The sequence below is a fragment of the Nerophis lumbriciformis genome, linkage group LG16 (genome assembly GCF_033978685.3).
Source record: "Nerophis lumbriciformis linkage group LG16, RoL_Nlum_v2.1, whole genome shotgun sequence".
Lineage (NCBI taxonomy): Eukaryota > Metazoa > Chordata > Actinopteri > Syngnathiformes > Syngnathidae > Nerophis > Nerophis lumbriciformis.
Genome location: NC_084563.2, coordinates 27487344 through 27513606, shown reverse-complemented (window position 1 = coordinate 27513606; position 26263 = coordinate 27487344). Strand labels below are relative to the sequence as shown.

The 26263-nt window shown below is 41.1% G+C and overlaps 2 protein-coding genes across 8 annotated transcripts in view; both read right to left on the bottom strand.

Moving 5' to 3' along the window:
• The window catches only part of LOC133617135 (uncharacterized), a 29916-nt gene extending 18380 nt beyond the window's left edge, over positions 1-11536 (bottom strand). For 2 of the 4 annotated variants that reach the window (XM_061976902.2, XM_061976899.2), the window contains exons 1-3: positions 11138-11536; positions 8230-8460; positions 952-1176 (exon numbers count right to left, since the gene is read on the bottom strand). In XM_061976902.2, coding sequence (XP_061832886.1) covers positions 952-1176; positions 8230-8460; positions 11138-11240 — 559 coding nt within the window. In that variant the 5' untranslated portion in view covers positions 11241-11536. The remainder of the gene's footprint in view (positions 1-951; positions 1177-8229; positions 8461-11137) is intronic. The other 2 variants (XM_061976900.2, XM_061976901.2) reach the window with 2 other exon arrangements.
• A 1457-nt stretch (positions 11537-12993) lies between these two features.
• On the bottom strand, positions 12994-25994 carry LOC140679489 (uncharacterized). Of its 4 annotated transcripts, none has more exons than XM_072914959.1 (3): positions 25625-25994; positions 15015-15029; positions 12994-14931 (listed from the first exon to the last, which is right to left on the bottom strand). In XM_072914959.1, exon 3 carries the CDS (start codon positions 14637-14639, stop codon positions 13806-13808), a length of 834 nt encoding a protein of 277 aa, XP_072771060.1. In that variant the 5' UTR covers positions 14640-14931; positions 15015-15029; positions 25625-25994; the 3' UTR covers positions 12994-13805. The 4 variants fall into 4 exon arrangements, with proteins under 4 accessions (XP_072771060.1, XP_072771059.1, XP_072771058.1 ...); XM_072914958.1 differs by having other exon boundaries at positions 12994-14903; XM_072914960.1 differs by having other exon boundaries at positions 14640-14903.
• Between the last annotated feature and the right edge of the window lie 269 nt (positions 25995-26263).

Sequence of the window (26263 nt, the reverse complement as noted above, 5' to 3'; positions counted from 1 at the left end):
CGCGCACGGAGTCGTATATCAACATGGACGGAGCTGCGTGAAAAAAGCCACCCGGCCTCTTCGCGTAAACTTACCTTAACCACTCGCTCATCTTTTCTTCATCCATCCCTTCGAGTTAGCTTTTATGATGACGCCGGCTGGAAAGGTCTCTTTTGGCAAGGTCTTCCTTTTGAATATCACCATGGGTGGAAGTTTCTGGCCATTAGCATGGCAAGCTAGAACCACAGTGAAGGATGACTTCTCATTCCCTGTGGTGCGAATATTCACCGTACGTGCTCCCGTTGTATCCACAGTGCGGTTCACAGGAATATCAAAAGTCAGTGGAACCTCGTCCATGTTGATAATGTTCTCTGGCCGGATCTTTTTTTCAGCTATCTTGTTTTTACAATATGCACGGAAAGTAGCCAGCTTTTCTTGAAAGTCTTTAGGCAGTTGCTGTGAAATAGTAATCCGTGTGCGGATGGAGAGATTGCGTCTTTTCATGAACCGGATCCCTGTCGCTTAGTAGGAGCCATTTTGTGGTCTTTACAGATGTAAACACACAAAGGAAATGAAACGTACGGTAATATCCGCGCGCTTCTTCTTCTTCTACGCGGGCGGGTGGTTGCTTACAGTAGAAGAAGAAGCCCTTCCTGTTCTATGGGGGCGGGTGCTTACCTTGGCGGTTGCTTGCGTAGAAGAAGAAGCACTTCCTCTTCTACGGGGAAAAAAGATGGCGGCTGTTTACAGTAGTTGCGAGACCGAAACTTTATGAAAATGAATCTTAATATTAATCCATATATAAAGCGCACCGGGTTATAAGGCGCACTGTCAGCTTTTGAGAAAATGTGTGGTTTTTAGGTGCGCCTTATAGTGCGGAAAATACGGTACTTGGATGAGTCTTCTAAGACAAAGTGAACAGTCCAGTTGTGATGGATTGAATGCCCTGAGAATAAAATGATATGTGCTTACTTGAACTGTGATGAAGCTGTGAGGACTCAGGTGCTTTGTCTTCATGCTCTTCAGTCTTCACAGAGACAACAGTCAGTGGAAACTTGCTGACATCATCCTCCTCCTGCCCTACAACACACTCTCCCTCCTCGTCCTCTTTCATGTGTGGATCCTCCTCTTCCTCTTTCATGTGGGTGAGCTGTGGATCATCCTCTTCCTCTTTAATGTGAAGGGGCTGTTGAACGTCTGTTGGGTAAATAAGTAAATAAGATAAAAAGAGAATAGAAATAGTTTTGGACTGACACTGTTAACACAATGACATTATTTGTGTTATTTCGTGTGTTGTGTTAAAAGTGTGTAGCAAAACAACCAATACAAACACGGGAAATACTTAATTTGGTCCCAGCCACTAAAATTAATTCAAAAGTGAGTACAAAAACAGACTTGGAAATTTGATGAGGAGCAAGTTTTTTTAATAAGTACAAGGCAGCATGGATTGAGGCATTCTTAACTTTACACTCACTGATATAAAGTGTGTAAATATTTTATTCTGTATACGGTCTATGACACCTAAACTTTATCTCTAAACTTAACCATAATTTATGGTGTAAAATGACGTCTGGAACTCAAGATAGTTCCACATGTCTGGGAACGCCACCGACGGATAATCCTTGATATTACTCAACAAATCTTTAGGGATATATTCCGTTTCATAATTAGATTTTTTTCTCATATCTGCTTTTCGCAGGAACAACTCGGCCAGGGGTGTTTAAACTAATTTTAGATGGGGGGCCACATGGAGGAAGATCTACTCCAAGTTGGCCGGACTGGTAAAATTACGGCAAGATAACGTAAAAATTAAGACAACTGCAGATTGCTTTCTTTGTTTAAAAATAGAACAAACACATTCTGAAAATGTACAAAACATAATGTTGTTGTTTTTTACATACAATAGTATTCTATCTTTAGTTGTCCTTTTTTACACTTTCAGAATCAATTATGTGATAATGTTCATCAGTCAACTCATTGGTGTTCATTTTCAATCTATCAAGATAAATAAATCATATCAAAATCAAATTACAGGATGTTATTGATGTAGTTTGCTCATTTTCCCCGACTGCTGAGCTAACATCATGTGTTTTAGTTGTGTTTTACATATGTAGCATCATCTACAAAGATACAAAAAATTGCTATTGATACATCTAGAGAACACATTTAGAACAGCAGTTTCTTTCATTCAAAAATTTCGACTCATTTTTGTACTTAACAAACTCATCCCGTCTCATTCACTCATTCACACACTAATGGCGGGATCTGCCATGCAAGGCGCTTGCCACGACCCATCAGGAGCAAGGGTGAAGTGTCCTGCTCAAGGACACAACAGACGTGACTAAGTTGGTAGAAGGTGGGGATTGAACCAGGAACCCTCAGGCACGGCCACTCTACCAACCGCACCACTAGCCTTCCACCATCGACCTGCCTACTAGCCTTCCACCATCGACCTGCCTCCTAGCCTTCCACCATCGACCTGCCTCCTAGCCTTCCACCATCGGCCTGCCTGCTAGCCTTCCACCATCGGCCTGTATACCAGCCTTCCACCATCGACCTGCCTGCTAGCCTTCCACCATCGGCCTGTCTACCAGCCTTCCACCGTCGACCTGCCTGCTAGCCTTCCACCGTCGACCTGCCTACTAGCCTTCCACCGTCGACCTGCCTGCTAGCCTTCCACCGTCGACCTGCCTACTAGCCTTCCACCATCAACCTGCCTACTAGCCTTCCATCGACCTGCTGTTTGCCTCCAGCCATTGGCTTTGTCTATGGGCTTCCACCCGTCGGCCTTGGTTGCTAGCCTTTAGCCCTGTCTGCTAACATCTTCAAAAGTGGTAAAACAAGTGGAACTTCTCCTCTCACTATGTCACAAATTATTATATTGTGTTTTATACTTTTGTGTGGTTTTACTGGTGTCCCAAATGGGTCTGGTCACCCCCACTCACGAGCTATGCTACTTCAAGATGCACAGTTTGACATATTTGATAATTTGACATTTCATCATAGTGGCAGCTACAAAATAACCTCGGCCTTATCTCAGTTGAAGATTTCTGTGACTTTGGACAAAACAAAGTGGCTGCATACTATGGTAGAGTCCATTCATTCTTATTGTTTCCTTGTTTTGAGAGATCACGTCAACATTACTGCATCCTCCCCTATTGTGAGCACTTACTTTCACAGATTAAATACCGACTCAAAAGATGGTATCTTTAAGCGCAAATGTTTAGTTATATTATTGTTATTGCTCTCAGGAAATGTTGAGACTAATCCAGGCCCTGATACACCTACACAATGTTTTACACCTGCGGATTTTAAAACTAGATCTGGTCTTGGGATTATTCATATCAATGTTTGGAGTTTACTCCCTAAACTGGATATGATAAAGATCTGGATAAACTCAACAAATGCTGATATTGTAGTCTTATCTGAAACTTGGCTTAAACAATCTGTGCTTGATAAATATATTTACATTCATGGCTATAATGTCTATCGTACTGACCGACAAAGAAAAGGTGGTGGAGTGGCCATATATATTAAGCAGAGGTTTGATGTTAAATTAGTGCTCTCTGAATCAGTAAGTAAAGAACTTGAACTGTTAGCACTTGAAATTGAGTTAGCTAGAAATCACCACATTATGGTAGTGGGGTGTTATAGGCCTCCATCTGCCCCTAGTACAGGGGTCGGCAACCCGCGGCTCCGGAGCCGCATGCGGCTTTTTGATCACTCTGATGCGGCTCAGCTGCATACTTACCGCCCCTCCTGATTTTCCTGGGAGATTTCCGGATTTCAGTGCCTCTCCCAGAAATCTCCCGGGACAAATATCCTCAGATTTTCACCCTAACAATTGTAGGGCGTGCTGTGATGGTACAGCATTTAACGCCCTCTACAACCTGTAATAACAGCGTGCCAGCCCAGCCACATGTTGTATGCAACTGCTGCTTGCTTATTACATAAGTGACAGCAAGGCATACTTGGTCAACAGCCACACAGGTTACACTGACGGTGGCCGTATAAAACAACTTTAACACTCTTACTAATAATGCGCCACACTGTGAACCCACACCAAACAAGAATGACAAACACATTTCGGGAGAACATCCGCACCTTAACACAACATAAACACAAGAGAACAAATACCCAGAATCCTTTGCAGCCCTAACTCTTACGGGCTATATTATACAACCCCCCTACCACCAAACCCCGCCCACCTCAACCGACGCACGGGGGGGTGTTTGGTGGTAGCGGGGGTGTATAATGTAGCCCGGAAGAGTTAGGGCTGCATGGGATTCTGGGTATTTGTTCTGTTGTGTTTATGTTGTGTTAAGGTGCGGATGTTTTCCCGAAATGTGTTTGTCATTCTTGTTTGGTGTGGGTTCACAGGGTGGCGCATTATTAGTAAGAGTGTTAAAGTTGTTTTATACAGCCACCGTCAGTGTGACCTGTGTGGCTGTTAACCAAGTATGCCTTGCTGTCACTTGTGTGAGTTAGCAGAAGCCTCATACATCCTGTGGCTGGGCCGGCACCCTGTTTGTACAGGTTGTAGAGGGCGTTAATTGCCGTGCCATCACAGCACGCTCGAGAGAATAGTTGCCCTGAAATTATTCGTAGTCTCCCGGAAAAATCGGGAGGGTTGGCAAGTATGACGCTGTCAAGCGCCATTCATATAAAACTCTCGGGCCGCAGTAACATTACATTTTCATATTAGGTGCGGGCCGCGTGTCTGAGACCCCTGGTTTATACATAGCACAAAGCAAAAAAAAAAACTTCGTATGTAGTGTTATTTCATTTTAAATTTCAACAGAGTTTTGTGGCTCCCATTGTCTTCTTTAATTTGTGAAACTGGTCAAAATGGCTCTTTGAGTGGTAAAGATTGCCGACCCCTGCCCTAGTAATTCCCTATCTACTCTTGTGAAGCTTCTGTCTCAACTGAAATACAATGAAATAGTGATTTGAACTGGGACTGGCTCACATCTGTGTCTGACTCTTTGAAAGCACAGTGTGAATCTCTAAATTTAACACAATTAATTTTCTCAGCTACAAGACCTAATCCTAAATGCCCTCAAAAAGCTATACTCATTGACTTAATTCTAACAAATATGCCCTTTAAATGTGTTGCATCTGGTGTTTTCCCTAATGATGTGAGTGATCATTGTGTGATTGCAGTAATGCGAGACACAAGGATTCCTAAAAGCAAGCCTCATCTTCTTGAAAGGCGTAATATGGAATTATTTGAGACGCAAGCTTTTTTACATTTCATCTTTTTAATTGGGATAGAATTGCTCTTTTTGATAATGTTGAACTGAATTGGAAATATTTTCACAAAAACTTCTTGAGTATAGTGAACAAACATGCCCCTTTTAAAAAATGTAGGGTTAAAGGACGTGACAATCAGTGGTTTACATCGGACCTGTCAGATGTATTGCATGAGCGTAATGCTGCTTGGGCCAGGGCACGCAAGTCAGGGTTAGAAGCAGATTGGTTGAATTTTAGACAATTAAGAAATCAATTTACCTCTCTCCTTCGGAAAGTCAAATCAGAATTGTATTTCTCCACAACAACTGAAAACCTCAAACACCCAAAGAAGTTTTGGAAAATCATCAAATCTTTGTCCGCCTGCTGTAATTCAGTCAATCTCCCATCTAGTATACTTGTTGATGGTGTCAGAGTAAGTGACAGAAGAGAAATGGGTAGTCATTATAATAATCATTTTATTTCCTCTGGTTTTTTCTATAATTCTGACAACTCTACTGAAGTTCCGCTAACTCCGGAAAGAACCTTTGAAAATACCCAAGTTTTTAACTTTACGCCTTTTACCACAACAGAGGTCATGAGGGCCCTAAAACAACTTAAACCTACAAAACCAGCTGGCTCAGATAAGTTGGAGCCGCTCTTCCTAAAGTTGGCAGCTGAAATTATAGCTGGACCACTGACTCACATTTTTAACCTTACTCTAATTTCAAATGAAATCCCCTTGGATTGGAAATCTGCCCTTGTAATCCCCCTATTAAAAGGAGGTGACCCTAGTAATCTAAATAATTACAGACCGATCTCTAAACTCTCTGTTCTGGCAAAAGTGCTTGAATCCCTTATCAGTGAACAGATAAAATACTTTTTGGACACCAACTTTCTTCTGTCACCATTTCAGTCAGGTTTTGGCAGAAATCCCAGTACTGTTACTGCTGCTATGAAGTTTATAAATGATGTAACTGAAGCTCTTGACAAGAAGCAGTGCTGTCTGTCCCTCTTTATTGACTTTTCAAAGGCATTTGATACGGTTGATCATGTCATTTTAATCAAACGTCTTTCAGCTATTGGTTTTTCTCAGCAAGCAGTCGGATGGTTTGCAAATGACCTCACAAGTAGAACTCAGGCTGTTCAGATAGAAGGTTCCTTCTCGGACGTACTGCAAGTGGAAAAGGGTGTCCCTCAAGGTTCTGTGTTGGGCCCATTATTAATTAATAATCTTGGACAGAATATAATAATATTCTGAACTCAACTTTCCATTCCTATGCTGATGATACTGTCATATACTGCACAGCACCCACTCCTGCTGAGGCCCTTAAATATCTACAACAAGCATTTGACAGAGTACAAGAACAACTTTGCTATCTACAACTGCTTTTAAATGCAGAGAAAACAAAGTGTATGTTCTTTACCACGTCAAAAACTGTAAGATCAGCACTGTGTGAGAACATTTGAACAAGAAATGGGCAACAAATTGTGTTAGTATCTGCTTTTAAATATTTAGGATTTTAATTGATGACCACTTGAGTTTTAAGGAGCACATTCAGTATGTTGTAAAAAAAACTGAAACTTTTACTGAGATTGTATTATAGAAACAAGTCTTGCTTTTCTTTTACTGTGAAACAGAAATTGGTGGAAACAACCTTTTTACCTGTTATTGACTATGGAGATGTGTTGTACATGAATGCTACTGTTGGTTGTCTCCACAAGCTGGATAGTATGTACCACGGGGCACTGAGATTCATCACCAACTTACTCACCATTGTGTGTTATACTCAATGGTTAACTTACTCACCATTGTGTGTTATACTCAATAATTAACTTACTCACCATTGTGTGTTATACTCAATGGTTAACTTACTCACCATTGTGTGTTATACTCAATGATTAACTTACTCACCATTGTGTGTTATACTCAATGGTTAACTGGACATCTTTATGTGCTCGACGCCTCAATCATTGGTACTTGTTCATCTACAAAACCATTCTGGGTATCACCCCATCTTATCTGTCTTGTCTTTTAACAAAGAAACAAGGAAGTCACAATATTCTTTCAATGAATGTTCTGCAATTTGTCGTTCCCAAAGTAAGAACTGAACTGGGCAAGAAAGCATTTAGGTTTTCAGCAGCGAAGGCTTGGAATAACCTACAATCCAATATTAAACTTCAAACCCTTGTTACATTGAATAAGTTTAAAGCTTCTGTGAAATGATTGCAGTCTACCTTGTCTGTATGCACATGTGTTATGCCAGCAAGTTGTAATGTTGTAAAAGTCATGTTTTATGTGTTGTTTACTGTTTTTAATGTAACCTTGCTGCTGCCCTCTTGGCCAGGTCTCCCTTGGAAAAGAGATCTTTGATCTCAATGGGATTTTTACCTGTTTAAATAAATAAATAAAAAAAAAAAAAAAAAAACAGCTGTTTATTTGAAGTGTTAAAGAAGTCAACTATGTGTGCAGTGCAAGGTGAAATACAGTTATGTCATCTTCTTGTCAATAACACACACATCACACTTTTGCGTGTTGTTGCTTCCTTATTTGTCATTATTCAAAGCTGATTTTAATGTGTAGCAGCGGCAGCTGAACTCAATGTGACAACGTGTCAGCTGGAATTAAAAATACCAATAGTTGCGTCATTAGTCCAGAATCTTCACGGTCCTCATGGACGACATAATTAGGAACCAGTACTAAAAAAAATGGTACTTGGTATACATTCCTAATCTTCACCACTAAACCTTTGAAATATGCTGACATATGTGCTGCTAAAGGTAAATAAACAGTAGCCATATTGAATGTTTGCCTTCATTTGACCACGTGAGGTAAGGAGGACGGCCTCTAGGTCACATGGTTACACCCCAGCAATTACACTGTTGATGATTGATGAGCATTCATTTTTAAATGGTGGTGTTAAAAAGCAAGTATATCTCCATCTTTAGTCATAAATGTGGCCCCCGGATAAACATGTGTCACAAACATTGTATTAGATGATATGTGGATGTTGTGCTTACTTGGACTGTGATGAAGCTGTGAGGACTCAGGTGCTTTGTCTTCATGCTCTTCAGTCTTCACAGAGACAACAGTCAGTGGAAACTTGCTGACATCATCCTCCTCCTGCCCTACAACACACTCTCCCTCCTCTTCCTCTTTCATGTGTGAGGGCTGTGGATCCTCTGAAGTGAAACTGTCCCCCTGCAGATGAGGGAGATATTCTTCTTGGTGTCCAATCAGCTGATGGATGTCTACAGAACACAAACAAAACACATTTTAACTCCTACATGCTAAATACTAAATCGTACATGAAATATAGGGCTGTGGCTATTGAAAATGTTATTAATCAAGTATTCTACTGGAAATGTTTTCGATTACTCGAGTAACTGGATAAAACTTAGTGTTGCTTGGTTAAAGACACATTTAAGCGACTTTCAGACATTTCACTTACCGTAATAATGAACGGCCAATTGGTTTGAGATGGTATGAGATCAAGATGTCATCTTTAGATCAGGCTTTGTTTTTTCCACAATCACTGCCACATTAAAAAGTTAAAGTACCAATGATTGTCACCGGTGTTGGGACTAACGCGTTACAAAGTAACGCGTTACTGTAATGCCGTTAGTTTCGGCGGTAACTAGTGATCTAACGCGTTATTTTTTTTTATTCAGTAATTTAGTTACCGTTACTACATGATGCGTTACTGCGTTATTTTACGTTACTTTTGATGTAGTATCGGCTAGAAACAGAAGCGCTGCGGTGTCGCGTTCTTCTGAATCTTCCTCTGTCACAAGCCGGAGAGAAGAAAAGAGGCGCGGTCTATGTGTGTGTGTGTGTGGGGAGGTGATCCGCGGTTTGATATATGAAACAAACAAAAAAAAGTTGTTGTCACGTTCAGTCCACACACAGCGTGGTCATGGCGAGCGGAGTAACGGAGGAGCTTGAACGCCCCCGCCATTGAATCGGTGTGTTTACAAGTGCAGACTCGGTTGTGCAAAACGAGGGTTTTAAACACATGCTGAACGTGCTTGAACCACGTTACGACATCCCGTCGCGCACCCACTTCAGCAATAAGATTGTGCCAGATCTTTATGAGCAGGAGAAGAAAAAAGTTGTGGATGAACTATCCCGAGCATCAGCTGTTGCGCTCATGACAGACGGGTGGACGTCCAGCGGAACTATAAGCGCTCACTTCATCACAGCAGACTGGGAGATGAGAAGACACGCCCCCTCTACGAGAGTCACCTTGCGCAGGTGCTGACACAAGCAGTGGAGGAATGGAAGATAAAGATATCCCAGTCACACGTGATAATGCCAAAAATCAAATAATTACAGAGAATGAGGCAGGACTGGGACCACAGATAGGTGCTTTGCACATGTAGTGAATTTGGCATCACAGAAGGGAATCTCAGTCAATAGGATGGAGCGCCTCCTTTGGAGGATCAGGAAGGAGGTTTCCTACTTCCACCCAAGCACAACAGCTGCTCATGTGCTTAAGACAAAGCAATAAATGCTAAAGCTGCCTGCTCATACATGATGTCCCAACGAGGTGGAACTCCACTTATGATATGTTGGAGCAGCAGGCAGCTATATACTCTGCATTGACCCACAACACCCTGAAGACAAATGTCACCCTGTCTGATGATGATGTGAGAGTGGCAGATGAGGTCCTCCAGGTGCTTAAAAGTGTTCCATCTCTACTGAGCACTGAAACTTCACCATCTGTGTCAATGATCCTGCCACTGAAAACAAGGATTCTACAATCCATGGCTCCAAGTGTGGAAGACAGCAGCATCACTCCAGATGTCAGCCTTTATTTCACTACCTATGTTTCAAGGAAGATGATGTTTCTTCTTATGTTGCACTTAAACTTGTTTTTTTATTAATGGTCATTGGTCCAAGTTTAAAGAAAGGAGGAATGCCTTTTTATGTTGCACTGTTTTTCATTCATTATGTTAAAAGGAAAATAAAAATGTATGTCAAGTTGATCAACAGATTGTATTATTCTCCAGTGCAATAACAGTACTGAAATGAAGGCAAAAAGGGCATTAATCGGAGCTTTAAAAAAAAAAGAAGAAAAAAAGAAGTAACTAAATAGTTACTTTTCACAGTAACGCATTACTTTTTGGTGTAAGTAACTGAGTTAGTAACTGAGTTACTTTTGAAATAAAGTAACTAGTAACTGTAACTAGTTACTGGTTTTCAGTAACTAACCCAACACTGATTGTCACACACACACTAGGTGTGGCCAGATTGTTCTCTGCATTTGACCCATTAACCTTGATCACCCCCTGGGAGGTGAGGGGAGCAGTGAGCAGCAGCGGGGGCCGCGCCCGGGAATAATTTTTACGGTGATTTAACCCCCAATTCCAACTCTTGATGCTGAGTGCCAAGCAGGGAGGTAATGGGTCCCATTTTTATAGTCTTTGGTATGACACAAGCTACTGATCTCAGGGCGGACACTCTAACCACTAGGCCACTGAGTAGGTGGATGTAGCAGGTGTTGTAGTAGGTTAATGGCTGCACCAATATGAAGGAAATAACAGGTCAGTATAGCTTTTACACACATAAATAACTTGTCAAACCTGCCAACTAGCAGGCAAGGTTTACAGCGTCAGTTACCATGGTAACTGACTCTGACTTTGTCTTACCTCTCTTATTTTTGGAGGTCAAACTCTCGAGCTTTACATACTTAGGAGTTTGCACTTAACCTGCTCTCTGGAATATTCCCCCGGTGACTGTGTGAGTTTTGTGTAAACATGTTGATACACTTTGTTACAAACTGAGAAGAACATCAACCTCTCATAAATATTGTGTGTCTGAACATCCTCACATGACAATTCATCTTCCTATACACAATATATTGAAGAAAAGTGTTAATAATAAATATAAAGTTAGTAAAGATGTGAGAGTAAGAAGTAAACAAACCTGTTGTGTGTAACACAACTTGATGTTTTTCATGTTGTCGCTCCTTCTCCTCTTTTGTTGGACAAAGTTCCTCCTCGTACTCTGCTATGGTTCTTTCGCACATTTTCACACAATCACAACACTTTACACTCACACTTGATCTCTGCTTAGCGATGTGTTTTCATCACTTCCGCCTCTTTTTGTTAGCAGCTAACAAGCTAAACTAACTAGCAAGCTAAGCTAGCTGGAGAAGCATCAAAGTGCGCTCAGACTAATATACAAACAGTTAGTATTACTCTATTTAATAGAGTGTAATAAAGGACATATATGTGTACATGGACGCACAGATTAAGAACACTGAACTGTGACGACTGCAATAACGTCTTCACCGTCAGACGCCATCTTGCTTTATCCTCGCCCTGTTTGCTTCGCGCGCAGTCTTGTCAGATCTCGCGAGAGAAACAAGTAACCAGCTCTTTTCCAGATCTCGCGAGATAAACAAGTACAAACCAGCTCTTTTCCAGATCTCGCGAGAGAAACAAGTAACCAGCTCTTTTCCGGATCTCGCGAGAGAAACAAGTAACCAGCTCTTCCCCCCCACCCACGGTACAACTATTTCAACATTCTGAAAATAAAAATAAATGTTTACATTTTACATTTTCAAAACAAAGACTTACAACTTATTTTCGTAAACATATTCAAATATTTAACAATGTTTTGAAACAACAGTAGCATAAGGAAAGAAAAAAAAGAAACAAAATAAATATTACACTCATGATATTATTTTTGTCTTTGATGCTAATCGTTTTTATAATGTATTTTAGACTGTGGGAGGTTTTCATGTTATTTCTAAATTTCCTTTGACATTATGTATATTATATATAAATATATATATAAATATAAATATATATATATATATATATATATATATATATATATATATATATATATATATATATATATATATATATATATATATTTGAATTATTTTAATTTTTTATTTTATTCATTTATTTATTTATTTTTCTTTGATTAGCCATCCATCCATCCATTTCCTACGGCTTGTCCCTTTTGGGGTGGCAGGGCCTATCTCAAGCTGCATTCGGGCGGAAGGCGGCGTACACCCTGGACAAGACGCCAAGACAGTTTCAGTTTCAGACACACAATATTTATGAGAGGTTGATGTTCCTCTCAGTGTGTAACAAAGTGTATCAACATGTTTACACAAAACTCACACCGTCACCGGGGGAATATTCCAGAGAGCAGGTTAAGTGCAAACTCCTGAGTATGTAAAATGAAGTGTATTAATGAACTCATATCATGTTCTATACTTGGTGAATGTTCATTTTCATCTGGGAGAAAGCAAACCATCAGGTTTGAGTAAACAGTGCTATTTCAGTTTGAGCACATGAGAAGATAAGGTCCCTTAGTTTGATATTCACAGGTGAATCCAGCAGACTAGTAGAAAATCTTAGGTGTATTTCTGCTTTCCACAGGTTCTTAGCGGGATTTCCTCCTTTTGTCCTATGGCCCACACTACATTCTACAGTCCAGTAGGTGGCAGTATAAACCTTTCAAGTCATGGCTGCAAACTGCCAGTAAGAAGAAGTCATAGAGCTGGTTGCTTGTTTCTCTCGCGAGATCTGACAACATGTTTAAATAGAACAATTGACAGGTTGACAACATCCAAACAAACCAAGTCATCTCCAACACATCTCAACATTACACACATCCTCCAGGCTGACTTAGTCTAGATGATGAAGTAAGCTGGAAACTACATGCAAGTCATATAAAGAAAACATTTAAAAAATGGACTGCAATAATAAATAGAATAAAATACATACCCACAAATATTAACTACATTTATTGTACCCAACTTCTGTTGAGGCATACATTGTTTATTGCATAAAGGTCTGGGGACAGACATATAAAACAATCACACAACAATATTCATATTACACAACAGAGTAATAAAGACAATTAATAGAATGGATTATAAAGACCCAACAAATGATTCATAAAGTCACACATTTTAAAATGGTATACAACACAACAGTTCAAATGATGTACAAAGTAAATAATAATATGCTTCCAGAAGTGGTCCAGAAGATGTTTCAGATGTGAACCAGTAAATATGAACTAAGAGGGATTTATGTGTACTCAAAAGCAAAGGTATGAACACATCCATCCATCCATCCATCCATTTTCTACCGCTTATTCCCTTTGGGGTCACGGGGGCGCTGGAGCCTATGGTATGAACACATGTAAAACAAATATGTATATCATATAAAGGAGTTCATCTATGGAATCATCTACAATTAGAAAATAAAATATGAAACAGTTCATTATTGCAAAAAACATATATACAACACTATTATGAATAAGTATAAAAGTGAATTATGAATATCTACACATAAAATGTTTACTGTATGTAACATATTTTATGTACTGTTTATTCTCACCTTTTCAGTCAAATTGTTCTGTTCATTTTAAAGTACACAAATGTGTATATTAACTCATGTACTTGACTGAAATAAAAGCACTAATCTGAAGTGTCTAATCTATAAATGTTAGAATCATATTAACAAGATTGTGTTACACACACAACAATGATGTCACACATGTTATATGTGCTGATGTTAGAAAGTCAAAGTTAAAGTTTAGACAGTTTATTTCAAATCCTGCATCTTCATTTGCTGCTGCTGTTCTCACCAGCACACTTGTGTTTCTTACACTGGTACTTAGAAGACAATCTTTCACCACACACACTGCAACTCAACACTTTCTCTCCTGGGTGTCTTCTCATGTGTGCTCTAAGAGTGGTTAGGTGACGAAAGCTTTTGTTGCAGCTTGAACAGGAGTACGGTTTTTCATCAGAGTGCGTTCTCTTGTGTGATTTTAAATGGCGCCTTCGACTAAAATCTTTACCGCAGATTGAACATGAAAAAGGTTTTTCACCAGTGTGTGTTCTCATGTGAACTTTTAAATGTTCATTTACTACAAAACTTTTACCACATTCTGAGCAGGAAAAAGGTTTTTCTCCAGTGTGTCTTCCCATGTGTACTTTTAAATAATGATTTAGTACAAAACTTTTACCACATTCTGAGCAGGAAAAAGGTTTTTCTCCAGTGTGTCTTCTCGTGTGTACTTTTAAATTTTGAGTTAGTGCAAAACTTTTACCACATTCTGAGCAGGAAAATGGTTTTTCTCCAGTGTGTGTTCTCATGTGTACTTTTAAACTTTGAGTTAGTGCAAAACTTTTACCACATTCTGAGCAGGAAAAAGGTTTTTCTCCAGTGTGTGTTCTCATGTGTCTTTTCATATTGCTACGGTCATTAAAAGTTTTGTGACAGAGAGAACATGTGAAGTGAGTGTTGTCAGTGTGACATGTCTTATCATCTTTAGAGTCTTCATCATCAGTGTCAGGAGAGTGTGACGTTGTGTCCTCACTATCTGATAGTGGAGCTAAGATCTTGTCTGCTTGTGATCCTCCACAGTGGTCTCCATCAGCTTCTGTTGTCATGTGTTGTGTTGAGCTGCTGCTTGGAGGCTCCGCCTCTCTCTTCTCCTCACTTTCACTTTTGACCTCATCATCTTCACTCTTCACACTGATGAGGTGTCTCTTGTCTTCCTCTATGAAGTGGGGGGGTCAGCCGCTGTTTTTCTTCATCTTTAAAGAGGGGGGACTGTGGCTCCTCTTCTTTCACGTGGAGGTGCTGTGACCTCTTCTGCTCCATACTGGAGGACCCCTCCTGCTGCTCAGGTGGACGATATTTTTCACAGACGTCTGCAGGACACAAGAAGACAAACACATGCTGGGATGGAAATAGATAAGATTTTACCAATTCAGATTTCATTTTCGATTCTGCTTTTACGATTCGGTTATTTGTGGACTCACTTTTGCTTTCACATTCTGTAAAAAGGAGAAGAAACAGGTCGATTAGCATCAACTTTGACTAGTTGAGAAGTAACATGAGCGTACAAAGCCAACAGTGAGGTCTTAAGAGGCACAGATTTTACGGGTCCCCCATGAGGTGCCAGAGGGCCCTAAGGACACTATTCTGCTTTGAAAATATCCATAAAATAAAACTATTGTCCAGTAAAATTCCCAGGACATTCAATCAATCACAACTGGACTGTTAAAGTGAACATATACACATAAATATACAGTATACATATATATATATATATATATATATATATATATATATATATATATATATATATATATATATATATATACATACCCCGCCTTCCACCCGATTGTAGCTGAGATAGGCTCCAGCACCCCCCGCCACTACGAAAGGGATAAGCGGTAGAAAATGGATGGATGGATGGATATATATACATATACACATGCATATATACAGCCGCGATCAAAAGTTGACATACACTTGTAAAGAACATCATGTCATGGCTGTCAATCATTTCTACAACTCTTATTTTGATGTGATGTAGTGATTGGAGCACATACTTGTTGCTCACTAAAAAAGTTCATGAAGTTTGCTTCTTTTATGAATTTATTATGGCTCTACTGAAAATGTGAGCAAATGTGCTGGGTCAAAAGTATACATACAGCAATGTTAATATTTGCTTACATGTCCCTTGGCAAGTTTACCTGCAATAAGGCGCTTTTGGTAGCCATCCACAAGCTTCTGCTTCAATTTTTGACCACTCCTCTTGACAAAATTGGTGCTAAATGTGTTGTTTTTCTGATATAGACTTGTTTCTTCAGCATTGTCCAAACGACTTTGGGAAGGCCATTCTAAAACCTTAATTCTAGCCTGATTTAGACATTCCTTGATCACTTTTGAGGTGTGTTTGAGGTCATTGTCCTGTTGGAACACCCAAATGCGCCCAAGACCCAACCTCTGGGCTGATGATTTTAGCTTGTCCTGAAAGGGGAACATTATCACCAGACCTATGTAAGCATCAATATATATCTTGATGTTGCAGAAAAAAGACCATATATTTTTTTAACCGATTTCCGAACTCTAAATGGGTGAATTTTGGCGAATTAAACGCCTTTCTAATATTCGCTCTCGGAGCGATGACGTCACAACTTGACATCACATCAGGAAGCAATCCGCCATTTTCTCAAACACTGAGTCAAATCAGCTCTGTTATTTTCCGTTTTTTTCGACTGTTTTCCGTACCTTGGAGACATCATGCCTCGTTGGTGTGTTGTCGGAGGGTGTAACAACACCAACAGGGATGGATTCAAGTTGCACCAGTGGCCCAAAGATGCGAAAGTGGCAAGAAATTGGACGTTTGTTCCGCACACTTTACCCACGAAAGCTATGCTACGACAGAGATGGCAAGAATGTGTGGATATCCTGCGACACTCAAAGCAGATGCATTTCCAACCATAAAGTCAAAGAAATCTGCCGCCAGACCCCCATTCACTCTGCCGGAGTGTGTGAGCAATTCTGGGACAAAGGACCTCGGTAGCACGGCAAGCAATGGCGGCAGTTTGTTCCCGCAGACGAGCGAGCTAAACCCCCTGGATGTCTTGGCTCACACCGTCCCTTATGCCACCGAAGATGATCAAGAGAAGAATATCGACCCTAGCTTCCCTGGCCTGCTGACATCAACTCCAAAACTGGACGGATCAGCTTTCAGGAAAAGAGCGCGGACGAGGGTATGTCTACAGAATATATTAATTGATGAAAACTGGGCTGTCTGCACTCTCAAAGTGCATGTTGTTGCCAAATGTATTTCATATGCTGTAAACCTAGTTCATAGTTGTTAGTTTCCTTTAATGCCAAACAAACACATACCAATCGTTGGTTAGGAGGCGATCGCCGAATTCGTCCTCGCTTTCTCCCGTGTCGCTGGCTGTCGTGTCGTTTTCGTCGGTTTCGCTTGCATACGGTTCAAATTGATATGGCTCAATAGCTTCAGTTTCTTCTTCAATTTCGTTTTCACTACCTGCCTCCACACTACAACCATCCGTTTCAATACATGCGTAATCTGTTGAATCGCTTAAGCCACTGAAATCCGAGTCTTAATCCGAGCTAATGCCGCTATAGCTTGCTGTTCTTTCCGCCATGTTTGTTTGTGTCGGCATCACTATGTGACGTCACAGGAAAATGGACGGGTGTATATAACGATGGTTAAAATCAGGCACTTTGAAGCTTTTTTTAGGGATATTGTGTGATGGGTAAAATTTTGGAAAAAACTTTGAAAAATAAAATAAGCCACTGGGAACTGATTTTTAATGGTTTATATATACATGTACACATATATACATATACATTTTATATATATATATATATATATATATATATATATATATATATATATATATACATACACACACATTTTATATATATATATATATATATATATATATATATATATATATATATATATATATATATATATATATATATATATATATTTATATTTATATATATTAGGGCTGCAACCAACAACTAATTAGATAATCGATTAATCTGTCGATTATTGCTTCGATTAATCGATCAATAATCGGATAAAAGAGACAAACTACATTTCTATCCTTTCCAGTATTTTAATGAGAAAAAAACAGCATACTGGCACCATACTTATTTTGATTATTGTTTCTCAGCTGTTTGTAAATGTTGCAGTTTATAAATAAAGGTTTAGAAAATATTTAAAAAATTAAAAAGTAGCCTCTGCGCATGCGCATAGCCTAGATCCAACGAATCGATCACTAAATTAATCACCAACTATTTTTATAATCTATTTTAATTGATTTAATCGATTAGTTGTTTATTGTGTGTATGTCCTATAATCATGTGTATTGTGTGTATGTCCTATAATCATGTTTATTGTGTGTATGTCCTATAATCATGTTTATTGTTTGTATGTCCTTTAATCATGTTTATTGTGTGTATGTCCTATAATCATGTTTATTGTGTGTATGTCCTAAAATAATGTTTATTGCGTGTATGTCCTATAATCATGTTTATTGTGTGTATGTCCTATAATCATGTTTATTGTGTGTATGTCCTATAATAATGTTTATTGTGTGTATGTCCTATAATCATGTTTATTGTGTGTATGTCCTATAATAATGTTTAGTGCGTGTATGTCCTATAATCACGGCGTGGCGAAGTTGGTAAAGTGGCCGTGCCAGCAATCGGAGGGTTGCTGGTTACTGGGGTTCAATCCCCACCTTCTACCATCCTATTCAAGTCCGTTGTGTCCTTGGGCAAGACACTTCACCCTTGCACATGATACCATTTCCATGATCACTAGTGGTAATGGTGTGGCATGATACAATTTCTATCATCACTAGTGGTAATGGTGTGGCATGATACCATTTCCATGATCACTAGTGTTAATGGTGTGGCATGATAACATTTCCATCATCACTAGTGGTAATGGTGTGGCATGATACAATTTCTATCATCACTAGTGGTAATGGTGTGGCATGATACCATTTCCATCATCACTAGTGATAATGGTGTGGCATGATAACATTTCCATCATCACTAGTGGTAATGGTGTGGCATGATAACATTTCCATCATCACTAGTGATAATGGTGTGACATGATAACATTTCCATCATCACTAGTGTTAATGGTGTGGCATGATAACATTTCCATCATCACTAGTGGTAATGGTGTGGCATGATACCATTTCCATCATCACTAGTGATAATGGTGTGGCATGATAACATTTCCATGATCACTAGTGGTAATGGTGTGGCTATGTATGTGTGTAGTGTGCATATGTATGTATATATTCATGACATCACGAACTTCAGAGGCTGCAATATGACAACTGCAGATCAGAGTGCGACACTGGCAGAGGAGCTCAACTGTTTCTTTGCCCGTTTCGAAACCCCCCAGCGACACTCATCTGCTCCAGCCCTGCCCCCGCCCCCACCGGGCTCCGGCGCCACTCCACTCACTGTACAGGAGCACAGTGTCAGACGAGTGCTCCTGGCTGTGAACCCCAGGAAGGCTACCGGACCAGACGGAGTACCTGGAAAGGTGCTCAGGACGTGCGCCCACCAGCTCGCTCCCCCCCTCACCAGGATCTTCAACCTCTCCCTGGCTCAGGCAGTCATCCCATCCTGCCTGAAGTCATCTACAATAATCCCGGTGCCGAAGAAGTCTCCCATCACCAGCCTGAATGATTACCGACCAGTGGCCCTCACTCCGGTAATCACGAAGTGCTTCGAGCGACTTGTTCTCCAGCACATCAAGGACCATATCCCTCCAGACTTCGACCCCCACCAGTTCGCATACCGGGCGAACAGGTCCACAGAGGACGCCATCGCTGTTGCTCTCCACTCTGCTCTGAACCACCTGGAGCAGCAGCAGAGCTACGTCCGGATGCTCTCTGTGGACTATAGCTCTGCCTTCAATACAATAATCCCGGACAGACTCTGCAATAAACTGGACACTCTTGGCCTCCCCCCTCTCACAAACGCCTGGATAAGGGACTTCCTAACGGACCGACCCCAGAATGTGAGACTTGGCCCGCACCTCTCATCCTCCCGCACGCTGAGCATCGGCTCCCCACAGGGCTGTGTGCTGAGCCCCCTCCTCTACTGCCTTTACACCCATGACTGCAGTCCGGCCCACAGTGACAACCTTACCGTCAAGTTCGCCGACGATACCACAGTGGTCGGGCTCATCTCCAGGGGTGACGAGGCTGCCTACAGAGAGGAGGTCCTGAAGCTGACGGCCTGGTCTTTGGAGAACAACCTCGCTCTCAACACCAGCAAGACCAGAGAGATCATCGTCGACTTCAGGAGGAGCAGCACCGACCCTGCCCCCCTCTACATCAACGGCGAGCGTGTAGAGAGGGTCCACACCTTCAGGCACCTTGGAGTCCACATCTCTAATGACTTCTCCTGGACAGTCAACACCACATCAATCATCAAGAAGGCTCAGCAGCGGCTACACTTCCTTAGAGTCCTCGGGAAGTACAACCTGAAGCCTGACCTGCTGCTGACCTTCTACCGCTCGTCCATCGAGAGCCTGCTGACCTACTGTATTACGGTATGGTACGGCAGCTGCACTGCAGCAGACAGGGAGAGGCTGCAAAGAGTGGTCAAGACGGCTCAGAAGATCATCGGCCGCCCTCTCCCCTCTCTGACGGACATCTACACCTCCCGCTGCCTCAACAGAGCCAGTGCCATCATCAAGGACAGCACCCACCCTGGCGCTGACCTGTTCCACCTGCTGCCCTCTGGGAAGCGCTACAGGTGCATTAAAACCAAAACAAACAGGCTAAAGAACAGCTTCTTCCCCAGGGCCATAACCATCCTGAACGGACTGCCCCATTGTCCCTCATAACTGCCTTCTCTTCGGTGCAATAACCCATTCCACCAACCACCCTGTTTTTTTTATTTATTTATTTTTTGTTTTTTTTTCATGTATATATTCATTTCACACCATATTCATTGCACTTCTACATTTTTTATATTTTTATATATTTGCACATTGTTTTTCTAGCATGCACACATCGCACTGTATGGAATGGCCTCAATCTTGTTACCTTGCGTAATGACAAAAAAGCTGATTCTGATTCTGATATTTATAATTTATGTATATACAAGTTCATTAAGTTTGTCCGTTGTGTCCTTGGGCAAGACACTTCACCCTTGCTCCTGATGGCTGCTGGTAAGCGCCTTGCATGGCAGCTCCCGCCATCAGTGTGTGAATGTGTGTGTGAATGGGTGAATGTGGAAATAGTGTCAAAGCGCTTTGAGTACCGTACCTTGAAGGTAGAAAAGCGCTATACAAGTATAACCCATTTAATTATCTATCATTATTGTGTGTATGTCCTATAATCATGTTCATCTATAAAAACACCATAGTTGAAGGTCAGTTATTTTCATGTTGACATTTAAATGTGTCCTCTTAAACCAGCGCACTTAATTTCAATGTTTTTTAAAGGCATACTGAAATTAATTGTTTTATTTAAACGGGGATAGCAGATCCATTCTATGTGTCATACTTGATCATTTCCCGATATTGCCATATTTTTGCTGAAAGGATTTAGTATAAAACAACGATGATAAAGTTCGCAACTTTTGGTCGCTGATAAAAAAAGCCTTGCCTGTACCGGAAGTAGCGTGACGTCACAGGTTGTAGGGCTCCTCACATTTCCCCATTGTTTACACCAGCAGCGAGAGCGATTGGGACCGAGAAAGTGACGGTTACCCCATTAATTTGAGCCAGGATGAAAGATTTGTGGATGAGGAACGTGAGAGTGAAGGATTAGAGTGCAGTGCAGGACGTATCTTTTTTCGCTCTGACCGTAACTTAGGTACAAGGGCTCATTGGATTCCATACGCTCTCCTTTTTCTATTGTGGATCACGGATTTGTATTTTAAACCACCTCGGATACTATATCCTCTTGAAAATGAGAGTCGAGAACGCGAAATGGACATTCACAGTGACTTTTATCTCCACGACAATACATCGGTGAAGCACTTTAGCTACGGAGCTAACGTGATAGCATCGTGCTTAAATGCAGATAGAAACAAAAGAAATAAGGCCCTGACTGGAAGGATAGACAGAAGATCAACAACACTACCAAACTCTGGACCTGTAACCACACGGTTAATGATGTACCGCCTGACGAAGCCTAGCAATGCTGTTGCTAACGACGCCATTGAAGCTAACTTAGCTACGGGACCTCGACAGAGCTATGATCAAAACATTAGCTCTCCACCTACGCCAGCCAGCCCTCATCTGCTCATCAACACCGGAGCTCACCTGCGTTCCAGCGATCGACGGAGCGACAAAAGACTTCACCCGATCATCGATGCGGTCGGCGGCTAGTGTCGGATAGCGCGTCTGCTATCCAAGTCAAAGTCCTCCTGGTTGTGTTGCTGTAGCCAGACGCTAATACACAGATTGCATATCCAGCTTTCTTCTTTGCCGTCTCCATTGTTCATTAAACAAATTGCAAAAGATTCATCAACACAGATGTCCAGAATACTGTGGAATTTTGTGATGAAAACAGAGCTTTTTGTATTGGATACAATGGTGTCCCAATACTTCCGTTTCAACCCTTGACGTCACGCGCAAACGTCATCATACCGAGACGTTTTTAAGTGGAAGTTTCCCGGGAAATTAAAAATTGCACTTTATAAGTTAACCCGGCCGTATTGGCATGTGTTGCAATGTTAAGATTTCATCATTGATATATAAACTATCAGAATGTGTGGTCGGTACTAGTAATGGGTTTCAGTAGGCCTTTAAAGGGGAACATTATCACAATTTCAGAAGGGTTAAAACCATTAAAAATCAGTTCCCAGTGGCTTATTTTATTTTCCAAGTTTTTTTCAAAACTTTACCCATCACGCAATATCCCTAAAAAAAGCTTCAAAGTGCCTGATTTTAACCATTGTTATAAACACCCGTCCATTTTCCTGTGACGTCACATAGTGAAGCCAACACAAACAAACATGGCGGAAAGAACAGCAAGCTATAGCGACATTAGCTCGGATTCAGACTCGGATTTCAGCGGCTTAAGCGATTCAACAGATTACGAATGTATTGAAACGGATGGTTGTAGTGTGGAGGCAGGTAGCGAAAACGAAATTGAAGAAGAAACTGAAGCTATTGAGCCATATTGGTTTGAACCGTATGCAAGCGAAACCGACACGACAGCCAGCGACACGGGAGAAAGCGAGGACGAATTTGGCGATCGCCTTCTAACCAACGATTGGTATGTGTTTGTTTGGCATTAAAGGAAACTAACAACTATGAACTAGGTTTACAGCATATGAAATACATTTGGCAACAACATGCCCAGTTTTCATCAATTAATATATTCTGTAGACATACCCTCATCCGCTTTCTTTTCCTGAAAGCTGATCTGTCCAGTCCAGTTGGAAATGCATCTGCTTTGAGTGTCGCAGGATATCCACACATTCTTGCCATCTCTGTCGTAGCATAGCTTTCGTCGGTAAAGTGTGCGGAACAAACGTCCAATTTCTTAACACTTTTGCATCTTTGGGCCACTGGTGCAACTTGAATCCGTCACTGTTCGTGTTGTTACACCCTCCGACAACACACCGACGAGGCATGATGTCTCCAAGGTACGGAAAACAGTCGAAAAAACGGAAAATAACAGAGCTGATTTGACTCGGTGTTTGAGAAAATGGCGGATTGCTTCCCGATGTGACGCCACGTTGTGACGTCATCGCTCCGAGAGCGAATATTAGAAAGGCCAAAATTCACCCATTTAGAGTTCGGAAATCGGTTAAAAAAATATATGGTCTTTTTTCTGCAACATCAAGGTATATATTGACGCTTACATAGGTCTGGTGATAATGTTCCCCTTTAATGTTTTATATAAAAACTATCTTACATAGGAGTAAAAGGAAAACAAGAATATAAACATGAACAAGGGGTACATGTAAAAAATCAGGGAGTATTATGGCCACAATTTCAATGACTTTCACTCTTCTGTCATTGCAATGAATGACGTAAGGGGGCGCCACTGACTCCCATCATGTGATTTATTTTTTAAATGTTGATTTGTTTTTTAAACAAGCCACTTACCGTATTTTCCGCACTATAAGGCGCACCTAAAAACCACAAATTTTCTCAAAAGCTGACAGTGCGCCTTATAATCCGGTGCGCCTTATATATGGGTTAATATTAATATTAATTTTCATAAAGTTTCGGTCTCGCAACTACGGTAAACAGCCGCCATCTTTTTTCCCCGTAGAAGAAGAAGAAGCGCGCGGTGCATGCTGGGATATGTGACGTTTCATTTCCATTTGTGTGTTTATGTAAAGATCCCAAAATGGCTCCTATTAAGTGTGTTGTCTGTCTAATTATAAATAATGCAGACGAGGCGTGTTAACTGAGTTCTCAACGTTTACTCACAGCGTGCTCATAACCACATTCTAACTGCCAGCATACAACAACGCTTCTCAGGGCTACCGCGCATGCTCGTCACTATCGTTGCATGCTGGGTAGTGTAGTTGTTATATTTGCTAGCTCATAACATCACATTAAGAGACACGCTTACGCCCGTTATTCAGTACTCGCCGTCATTCCGGGTGGATTGACAAAAGACCTCCAGCCGCTAGATATTGGTGTCAACAGGGCATTCGAAGCTAGACTGCTAACTGCGTGGGAACAGTGGATGACAGAAGGCGAACACACGTGACGTTCACCAAGACAGGGAGACAGCGCCGGACGACATACGCCAACATCTGCCAGTTGATCGTAAATGCCTGGGCAGATATTTCGGTCACAACTTTGGTCCGAGCTTTCCGGAAGGCAGGATTCACAGAACTGCTGGACAACAGCGACACTGACTCCGATTACTTCGACGAGACGGAGCCGGCCATTTTGGATCCCACATTCGCCCAACTTTTCAATTCGGACACCGAAGGAGAAGAATTCGAGGGATTTATGAATGAAGAATAACTTCAGAAAGTGAGCGTTATGTTTATTTTGTGTGTTGTGACATTAACGTTCGAGCAACATTATGTTGCTATTGCTCTGCACTATTTTGAATTTTACTATGTTTGTGATTGCACATTTGCGTACATTTTGGGAGTGAACAGAGTTGTTTTTAGAACGCTGGTTTTTAATATATTATTAAAGTTTGACTGACCTATCTGACTGTTTTTTTGACATTCCTTTAGCGCAGTTAGATGCGGCTTACAACACGGGGCGGCTTATAGGTGGACAAAGTTTTGAAATATGCCGTTCATTGAAGGCGCGGCTTATAACCCAGGGCGCCTTATGGTGCGGAAAATACGGTACTTATTTTTAACAGAGCCCCTAAAGGAACATGGGGACAACATTTGTTTAGATATGTATCTGGTGTGCACCAGATAGTTTCTGGTGAGCACCAGACAGTATTGGCTGTGTGCGCATGGTTTGAGGGGTGTGTGGAAATGGCAGTTCAGGAGATAATTGGGCTGTATTTCCAACTAGGACTTTCCCCCATGTCCCTTTAGGGGTGTTGTGGCAACTATGCTACTGTATTTTAATAATGTTCATGATGGTGGTACTTGGAGATCCAAGTATATTCTGAGGTGGTACTTGGTGAAAAAAGTTTGACAACTACTGCCGTAGTGACATTGTAAACTACATTGGCAGACACCATTTTGTTATACCCAATACATCGCGCCCCCCCCCCCCCCCGAGTTAGAAAGTTCCAGAATTGTTCACGTTATACCATCTCATTGTGCAACATGTGAATGTTTAAAGTGGAACTAAATGTGATCTCTGAAAGGGCTACACATTATTTCCAAAGCAGGGCCCCCATCCACATATACAATACTAGTACATATCTGATGAAAAACAACATTATTTTTGTTATTTTAATTATAAGTGTGCCAAATCACCTATATTTGAACATTATCTAATGTAAATGACTGCTGTCTGATAATCACATTAATAACACAATAACAATCATGTGTCTGACTACACCTATTAATCACAATTAATCTAACACGTCATGTTCATGTTAATAATGAAATATAAAGTTAGTAAACATGTGAGAGTAAGAAGTAAACAAACCTGTTCTGTGTAACACAACTTGAGGTTTCTTGAAAACAGCGTCCAGTAGTTGACGTAGTCTTTTGTTCTCTTCTTTTGTCCGAGAAAGTTCTTCTTTGTACTCTGCTATCGTTCTTTCACACATTTTCACACAATCACAACACTTTACACTCACACTTGATCTTAACTAAGCGATGTGTTGATCAAATCCGCGTCTCTTAGTTAGCAGCTAACAAGCTAAGCTAACTAGCGCGCTAAGCTAACTAGCAAGCTAAGCTAACTAGCGCGCTAAAACAAGTAGCAAGCTAAGCGGGTCCAAAGTCCAAAGTTGACTGAGACGAGTGGAGTTTATCCTGACACGGAGGATGAATAAAGTGTAGTTAGTAGCAAGGCTTAGAAGCGTGTGTGGAGTAAAGGAGGACTTTGCAGCAAAGCGCATATCCTCCACGCATGCGTCACTTAGGGGCGGGGCCAAAGAGTCATAGTGATGGGCAAGTCATGAACGATTCATTCTAAATGTATGTTTTCATGGTGTCTACACAAAAAAGCACGGCAACAAATGATCCATCCATCCATTTACCTACCGCGTGTCCCTTTTGGGTCGCGGGGGTGCTGGAGCCTACCTCAGCTGCATTTGGGCGGAAGGCGGGGTACACCCTG

Coding starts and splice junctions, on each gene's coding strand:
- LOC140679489 (XM_072914959.1), bottom strand. CDS start 14,639: ATGACAACAGAAGCTGATGGAGACCACTGTGGAGGATCACAAGCAGAC.